At 45.4% G+C, this 9,003-nt stretch overlaps 1 protein-coding gene across 2 annotated transcripts; it reads left to right on the top strand.

Moving 5' to 3' along the window:
* Positions 1-305: 305 nt before the first annotated feature.
* On the top strand, positions 306-4,882 carry LOC139565266 (interferon a3-like). 2 transcript variants are annotated; one of them, XM_071385452.1, is made up of 6 exons: positions 306-698; positions 873-960; positions 1,258-1,332; positions 1,435-1,584; positions 4,131-4,208; positions 4,552-4,882. In XM_071385452.1, exons 2-6 carry the CDS (start codon positions 874-876, stop codon positions 4,639-4,641), a joined length of 480 nt encoding a protein of 159 aa, XP_071241553.1. In that variant the 5' UTR covers positions 306-698; position 873; the 3' UTR covers positions 4,642-4,882. The 2 variants fall into 2 exon arrangements, with proteins under 2 accessions (XP_071241553.1, XP_071241552.1); XM_071385451.1 differs by lacking the exon at positions 306-698 and having other exon boundaries at positions 811-960.
* Positions 4,883-9,003: the final 4,121 nt, after the last annotated feature.

The following is a 9,003-nucleotide window of genomic DNA, read 5'->3' on the forward strand; positions in this document are numbered from 1 at the left end:
AACCATCTACGACATCTTATCAAGACCCTGATGGAACAGGTGTGTTCATACTGGGTTGGAACAAAAGCCAGCACCTCCTCCTTCTGGTCTCCAGGACCGTGCAGACCGTTTTGGTGACCACTTCCCTACAGTATATGATATTTACAGTTGTAAAGAAAACGACAAATAGAAAGTTCCAACAAATCATGTTGTTGTTGCTTGTGAACATTGCATCACCAGCAGACAACTGTAGGGTGAAAGTTGGTTGCGTCATTGTGAAAATGAAAGTTGAGTGATGGGGGTAGGGCGCTGACGTCTCCCAATTCACTTTTCAGTTGTAGCACAACAGCAGAGGACTGCGGAACAATATGTCGGACTAACTTTGAAAGAAACCCACTAAATGAATGTCTTATATGGCCACATTTCTTATGAACTGTGGGTTTTATTTCGACTTCGACGATTTTGTTATCAGCCTTTTTTTTTTTAATCGTTCACGCGAAGTTATTAGCAGTTGAAAGCAATGCTCGCGAATAGCCTATTCTCGCTAATAGCCAGGCCGATATGTACGTTTAATAATCTTATATTGTGGTTCAACTATAATTTAAAGCTGATTTCAAGGAGAATATGTATAGATTTACTGGGATTTGTTAGTCCAGAAGACGGAGGAGGCATGTAATTCTTACTGCTGCATGTCTGGAAAATGAAAATCCCCGCCTCTGGTAGGTTGATCGGGGGAAATTCTCCATACAGTTTTCCCTTTCCTAACTCCACAGTAAAACTACTTAACACAGCCAAGATGTTCAAACTCATCTGGAAAACTAAAAGCAAAGCAAACTGCTATTTACAATGTATACAATGCAGAGTTGGACGTGTCTTTTTCTTATTCTTTGCAGTATGCAGAGCGCGTGTCATTGCTGTGACTGGATACGACACCACTTCGGTCACTTGAGCGCAGAATACCTTTCCCAGCTAGACCAGATGGTGAGTTATCAGCACACTGTAAGAGGAGACGGAATGATTGTATTAAGGCGAGCAAGACAATCAACCAAGTAAAATAGCCATATGTTTCATGTTCAGCCTCTGTGTTCGACAACTGTTAGCCTATATTTGAATATACATAGCAAAAGGGCGCTTAGGCTATGATGACAGAGAGATCAAGAGAGGCTGTCTACATTAGGCCTACTGTACTTGCAGTATAAGCTACACTTTATGCCAGTCTTGATTGCTCTTTTAAGTATTTGACACGTGACTTGACATACTATATTGATTGTTTTCCAGGGAGGAGATATCACAAAGCAGAATTCCCCTGTCCTTTTCCCAACATCACTTTACAGACACATAGATGATGCCGAGGTAAAGACTCGAATTGTGACTTATCATGTTCTGATATGCTTTGGTATAGTGGTCTTGACCCAATGCAATACTAATATTATATTTTTTTATCATCCTGTGTAGTTTGAGGTCAAAGTCAGATTCCTGAACGAGACCATCTATCAAATCATACAACTGTTTGATGGGAATATGAAGTCTGTCACCTGGGACAAGAAAAACCTGGACGATTTCCTAAACATTCTCGAACGCCAATTTGAGAACCTTAATTCCTGTGTAAGTAACAAGTCAATTTTAAAGTATCACTGTTTAGGTCAGGGCTCTCCAACCCCGTTCATGGAGAGGTACCCTCCTGTAGGTTTTTGCTCCAACCCCAGTTGTAACTAACCTGATTCGGTTTATCAACCACCTAATTAATCAGGTGTGGAAGGTAGTTCTCCATGAACAGGATTAGAAAGCCCTGGTTTAGGTGTAGCCTACTAACTCTACAAGTGAAAAAATCTAAGTATAAAATGCATTCGGAAAGTATTCAGCCTCTTTGACTTTTTCCACATTTTGTCACGTTACAGCCTTATTCTAAAATTGATTAAATACATGTTTCCCCTCATCAATCTACACAATTCTCCATAATGACAAAGCAAAAACCCTGTTTTAGAAATGTATGCAAAGGTGTTCACAATATAAAAAAAAAAGAAATATCACTTTTACATAAGTATTCAGAACCTTTACTCAGTACTTTGTTGAAGCACCTTTGGCAGTGATTACAGCCTTGACTCTTCTTAGGTATGAATCTACTTTCACGTCCGGATCTGTTTCTCCTGTCCTTGTGCTCATCTCCACCCCTCTCCAGGTGTTGCCCATCTCCCCCATTATCCCCGGGGTACTTATACCTGTGTTTTCTGTCTGTCTGTACCAGTTCGTTTTGTTCGTTCAAACCTACCAGCGGTTTCCCTTGCTCCTGTTTTCTATAGTCCCTGTTCTCTGGTTTCCCGATTTTGACCTTTCCTGCATGCCCTGAGCCTCCCTGCCATCCTGTACCTTTGCCTCTACTCTGGATTACCGACCTCTGCCTGACCCGATCCTGAGTCCGCCTGCTGTTCCGGTGTCTTATACCCTCTCTGGAATATTGACCCCTGTCTTTCTTGACCTGTCGTTTGCCTGCCCCTGTTTAAAGAATAAACTTTTGTTTCTTCAACACTGTCTGCACCTGGGTCAGACCTTAAAACGTGATACCTACAAGCTTGGCACACCTGTATTCGGAAAGTTTCTGCCATTCTTCTCTGCAGATCCTCTCAAGATCTGTCAGGTTGGATAGGGAGTGTACGGCACAGCTATTGTTAGGTCTCCAGAGATGTTCGATCAGGTCAAATCCGGGCCATTCAAGGACATTTAGAGACTTGTCCCAAAGCCACTCCTGCTTTGTCTTGGCTGTATGCTTAGGGTCGTTGTCCTGTTGGAAGGTGAACCTTCGCCCCCAGTCTGATGTCCTGAGCGCTCTGGAGCAGGTTTTCGTCAAGGATCTCTCTGTACTTTGCTCCGCTCATCTTTCCCTCGATCCTGACTAGTCTCCCAGTCCCTGCCACTGAAAAACATCCCCACAGCACGATGCTGCCACCACCATGCTTAACCGTAGGGATGGTGCAAGGTTTGCTCCAAACGTATTGCTTGGCATTCAGGCCAAAGAGTTCTATCTTGGTTTCATCAGACCAGAGAATCTTGCTTCTCATGGTCTGAGAGTCCTTTAGGTGCCTTTTGGCAAACTCCAAGCAGGCTGTCATGTGCCTTTTACTGAGGAGTGGCTTCCGTCTGGCCATTCTACCATAAAGGCCTGATGGGTGGAGTACTGCAGAGATGGTTGTCCTTCTGGAAGGCTCTCTCATCTCCACAGAGGAAATCTGGAGCTCTGTCAGAGTGACCATCGGGCTCTTGGTCACCTCCCTGACAAAGGTGCTTCTCCCCCGATTGCTCAGTTTGGCCTGGTGGCCAACTCTAGGATGAGTCTTGGTGGTTACAAACTACTTCCATTTAAGAATGATGGAGGCCACTGTTTTCTTGGGGACCTTCAATGCCGCAGAAATGTTTTGGTACCCTTTCCCAGATCTGTTCCTCGACACAATCTTGTCTCGGAGCCTTACGGACAATTTCTTCGACCTCATGGCCTGGTTTTTGCTCTGACATGCACTGTCAACTCTAGGACCTTATATAGATAGACAGGTGTGTGCCTTTCCAAATAATGTCCAAACAATTGATTTTACTTCAAGTAGACTCCAATCAAGTTGTAGAAACATCTCAAGGATGATCAGTGGAAACAGGATGCACCAGAGCTCAATTTTGAGTCTCATATTAAAGAGTCTGAATACTTGAAGGTATTTCTGTTTTTGCATTGTCATTATTGGGTATTGTGTGTAGATTGATGAGGATTTTTTTTCTTTAATCCATTTTAGAATAAGGCTGTGACGTAAGAAAATGTGGAAAAAGGGAAGAGGTCTGAATACTTCCCAAATGCACTGTATATAGGTTATTACAGATTTTGAGCCAGTTTGCAACATCACAAAAATAATACTGCATCAATGAGAAATTTTAAATATTGTGATTTATAATTAACAGACATTTTTTGTAGGCTTTGGTGCGTATTTTCATTGCGGCAAATCAAGTTTGATATTTTAGTCGAAATTGCAAACTTTAGAATCCTTTTTAAACCTTGAACGCACTATAAGTTTCCATTTCCTGTCGCGCAGGAAAATTCTCAGGAAAAAACCCCAGATCAAATGAAGATCCTACATCTGTATGACGCTAATGTTTTGTTTAATTTTGTCCAACAGGTATCACCTGCCATGAAACCTGAGAGGAGACTGAAACGGTACTTCAGGAAGTTGAATAGGAAAGTTCTGAGACAAATGGTGAGTTTGGTTTCGTATGGAAACATGTTTGATAGATGTAATCAAATTAATATAAACTAGGCTAGGCTAAACAGGAGCAGTGTTCATTAAAAAAAAGGGTTCTGGGGCCATATGTATCAAGTGTCTCAGAGAAGAACTGCTGATCTAGTATCAGGTCTTGTCTCAGGTCTCCTCTGTCCTATTTATAGTGATCTAAAAGGCAAAACTGATCCTAAATCAGCCTACTCTGAGAAGCTTCATATATACGGCACCAGTCCTTTATTTGTTGTTCAAGACGATATGGGTCATTATGTTGACAAGAAAGTTCACCCCACTAAGATTTCAAATGTTCTATGTTTTTCAGAACTACAGTGCAGAGGCGTGGGAGCTCATCAGGAAAGAGACAAAACGTCATCTGCAAAGATTGGATATCCTTGCGGGACAGATGTACTGATCATCCGGACTCATCTCAGAAGCTACTCATTTACCAGTTTATAAAGCATGAATACAATCACGTGGGACCCTGTCAGTCTATTTATTATATTTAAATATTTAAATAATGTTTTTTATTTTCATAATTTATTATTTATATTTTGTATTTCCCTTTTGTACCTGTATTGAACTGAAACGTATTGCTTGTCTACTTCAAAAATCTATGAAAAAGAATATTGAAATTGTGAATAAAAACATATTTTGTATAAATTGTCCAGATTTCGTTCTTGTCTGAAACCAACGAGAGTGGATTTATAATATTGAGCAGCCTAATCTAATCATCAGAGGGGATGCAGATTGAACTTGTCGCTGATCAGTCACATGACAGTTTCTACTTTAAGTTTATGTATGCTTGTAGTTTTGTTTCTTTGTGTAATTTATTTTGAATGTGTTTTTGTACTTTGTGAGGGATACTGTTTTATGTTTTTCTTGTTTTTGTGTGGTAATCACACTGGGGCAGTGGGCTGAAGGGGAGTGGGGAGATCTGGATGAGGATTAGAGTATAATCTGGGGGACCAGGAACTTTTAGCTCCCACTTGCCATTGTGGGATGTTTATTTATAAAGTCTGTCCAATGTATTAAACACCTGTATGTTTTTACTATGATTGGAGAAGAAATACGGGGGGTAAAAGACATGGAAAGACAATATGGAAAAAGAGACAAAAAACAAGAAATACTTTTAATGGATAGTAGTTTAGTCCCCTGAACGAGGCAGGGTGTTGGTGGACAAGAAAATAAAAACAAACAATTGATTTAGCTTAGTCATATATATAGATCTTTTTAAGTGGCATCATGGGGATCCTCCCAATAGTTCTCAATGGATAAATGAGGTCAATTCCTGTATGACATTAGACAAAAGTGTGTATTATGTAGGCCAATGTGGCAGCACACAGTCCTTTCATAAAACTTGGAATTCCTGGATAAAATAGAGTTATTGTAGATATGCTGTATATTCATTTGTATAATGGTATGATGTTATATGTCTCACACCCTGATCTGTTTCACCTGTCTTTGTGCTTGTCTCCATACCTGTGTTCTCTGTTTGTCTGTTGCCAGTTCGTTTGTTTCGTCAAGCCTACCAGTGTTTTTCCCGTGTTTCTGTCTTTCTCTAGTTCCTGTTTTCTAGTTTTCCCTGTTTTGACCATTCTGCGTGCCCTGACCCTGAGCCTGCCTGCCGTTCTGTACCTTTTGGGCTCTGCTCTGGATTACTGACCTCTGCCTGCCCTTGACCTGTCGTTTGCCTGCCCCCTTGTTTTTGTAACATTTTGTTACTTCGAAACTGTCTGCATCTGGGTCTTCTCCTGAGCCTTGACAGTACGAACTGGCCCTGATGAGAGTATTTTGAACGCATCCCTGGCGTCCGAGCCGGGCATCCACACTCAGGCTCTGTCCATTCCCATGGACGTTAGAATGCTGGACGGGCGCTCTATAGGCCGGGTCCCCTACAATACCACTCCCACTCCCATAATTAAGTTGCAGGGTGTATACGTCCTTCTGCCTCCCCCGCCGGCGCAGGGTTCTTTGAAGGACAAAACCCAGTGCCTGTGCATCGACTACCGGGGCCTCAATGACATCACAGTGAAGAACCGCATCGCCTCGGCCTTTGAGCCGCTCCAGTGGGCCACCATTTTCTCCAAGTTGGACATGCGGAATGCCTACCACCTGGTACGGATACGGGAAGAGGACGAGTAGAAGACTGCCTCCAATGCGGCCAGCGGTCACTACGAATACCTGGTCATGCCATTTGTTCTTACCAACGCCCCAGCTGTGTTCCAGGCCCTGGTTAATGACGTTCTCCTTGACATCTTGAACCGGTTTGTCTTCGTCTAGCTCAACGACATCCTTGTTTTCTCCCACTCAGCCCAAGAACACATGCTCCACGTCCGACAGGTCCTCCAGCACCTCCCGGAGAACCAGATTTTTATGAAAGTGGAGAAATGCGAATTCCATCGCTCCACCATCCCCTTCCTTGGTTACAACATCGCTGCAGGGAATGTACAGATGGATCCCGGGAAGGTGAGAGCGGTGGGTGATTGGCCCCAGTCTACATCCAGAGTGCAGCTGCCACGTTTCTTGGGATTTGCCAACTTTTATTGCAGCTTTATCAAGGGTTACAGCACCCTGGCGCCCCCCTGTCTGCACTCACCTCTCCCAAGGTTCCATTCACGTGGTCCCCAGCTGCTGACCGGGTGTTCCAGGACCTCAAGCACCGCTTCACCACTGCTCCCATATTGGTTCATCCTGACCCGTCCCGTCAGTTTGTGGTGGAGGCCGATGCTTCGGATGTCGGAGTGGGGGCTGTCCTGTTCCAGCGTTCTTCCCTCGACCTCAAGTTACATCCCTGCGCCTTCTTCTCCCATCGCCTTCTTCTCCCATCGCCTCAATGCTACGGAGAGGAATTAAGATGTGGGGAATCGTGAGCTTCTCGCGGTGAAGATGGCTTTGGAGGAGTGGAGACACTGGTTGGAGGGGGCGGAACTTCCGTTCATTGTGTGGATGGATCACAAGAACCTGGAATATCTCCGCAACGCCACGCTTCTCAATTCCAGGCAAGCTAGGTGGGCCCTGCTTTTCACCCGGTTTAACTTTTCCATTTCCTACCGACCGGGATCCAAGAATATCAAGCCAGGCGCGCTGTCAAGCCACCTTCGACGCCTGCACAATCTGTGTGCAGAACAAGACTCCTCGGCAAGCTCCGGCTGTCTCTTTCAACCACTGCCTGTCCATCACCGTCCCTGATCTCACATATCCCTGGATTCGTCACGGGTCTCCCCCCGTCTGATGGCAACACCACCATCCTGACTGTAGTGGACCGGTTTTCCAAAGCCGCCCATTTCATTCCTCTCCCCAAGCTACCGTCTGCCAAAGAGACAGCCCAGCTCATGGTGCAGCATGTCTTCAGGATCCATGGACTCCTGGTGGACATGGTCTCCAACTGGGGTCCTCAGTTCTCATCCCGGTGCTGTAAGGCGTTCTGCACACTCATTGGGTCGTCGGCCAGCTTGTCCTCCGGGTTCCACCCTCAGTCCAATGGTCAGTCAGAGCGAGCCAATCAAGACCTGGAGACGACTCTTCGCTGCCTTTTCTCCACCAACCCCACCACTTGGAGCCAGCAACTCGTGTGTGTTGAATACGCCTGCAACACCCTCCCCTGCTCTGCCACCGGGCTCTCACCTTTCGAGTGTTCCCTGGGTTATCAGGTTGTAATGCAACAAAATAGGAAAAACGCCAAGGGGGATGAATACTTTTGCAAGGCTCTGTATGTATACTGTAGCTAAGATGCTAAGTGTAGGGCCTCTCGAGTGGCGCAGTGGTTTAAGGCACTGTATCGCAGTGCTACCTGTGCCACTAGAGATTCTGGGTTCGAGTCCAGGCTCTGTCGCAGCCGGCCGCAACCGCGAGGCCCATTGTTTTTTCAGTGTGTTTTGTTTTGGCTTGCATCTTTCCAGCTGTTTTTTAAGGCAGAATCGTATTTGTTTTGCTTTCTGAGTGCTTGACTGTTTATGCTCTTCTTCCAGTGCCTGCTTGACGGGTGTATCCATCGAAATCACAGTTTTTCTCCTCTTCCTACCCCTTGTTGTAATTTTCCTGGGCCCTGCTTTTGGGAAGGGGAGGACATCAACTGGTTTGAAATCAGAAGAGTAATCAGCTGTTTCACAGCCACAGCCTGATACATGTGGGGAGGTGCCCTGTGAAGTGACTAGAGAGGTGGCCTGGAAGGCAGCTGCAGAGGTGGCCTGGAAGGCAGCTGGAGAGGTGGCCTGGAAGGCAGCTGCAGAATTGGCCTGGAAGGCAGCTGGAGAGGTGGCCTGGAAGGCAGCTGCAGAGTTGGCCTGGAAGGCAGCTGGAGAGGTGGCCTGGAAGGCAGCTGCAGAATTGGCCTGGAAGGCAGCTGCAGAGGTGGCCTGAAAGGCAGCTGCAGAGGTGGCCTGGAAGGCAGCTGCAGAATTGGCCTGGAAGGCAGCTGCAGAATTGGCCTGGAAGGCAGCTGGAGAGGTGGCCTGGAAGGCAGTTGGAGAGATGGGCACAGTGGGCACAGCTGCCCTCAAGAGATACTCTGACAACTTCTGCTCCTGCTCATCCATGAAGACACCTGTTTCCACTACGGTAGCCTACATGAGGAAGCTCTCTCAACCCCTTCTCCAGTAGCTTCTGTATCTCTTTGCAGAATATGTACAGCATCACATGACATATGCCATACAACGTTGCATCCGATCTGATTTACCCCTGCTCTGCTACATAATTTGACAGTCTTTTCAAAGTGTGGAGATGTATTCCGCTGTCAGATTTTCTTTTCCATGATCCAGGCATGCTGAAAGTAAAA

The sequence above is a fragment of the Salvelinus alpinus genome, chromosome 36 (assembly GCF_045679555.1).
Source record: "Salvelinus alpinus chromosome 36, SLU_Salpinus.1, whole genome shotgun sequence".
Taxonomy (NCBI): Eukaryota; Metazoa; Chordata; class Actinopteri; order Salmoniformes; family Salmonidae; genus Salvelinus; species Salvelinus alpinus.

What these genes read in the sequence shown, in the direction of transcription:
- LOC139565266 (XM_071385451.1), top strand. Translation starts at nt 826, where the DNA reads ATGTATACAATGCAGAGTTGGACGTGTCTTTTTCTTATTCTTTGCAGT. An exon ending in TTTCCCAGCTAGACCAGATG is followed by an intron (nt 961 to 1,257) that starts GTGAGTTATCAG and finishes ATTGTTTTCCAG; the next exon opens with GGAGGAGATATCACAAAGCA. An exon ending in TTGAGAACCTTAATTCCTGT is followed by an intron (nt 1,585 to 4,130) that starts GTAAGTAACAAG and finishes TTTGTCCAACAG; the next exon opens with GTATCACCTGCCATGAAACC.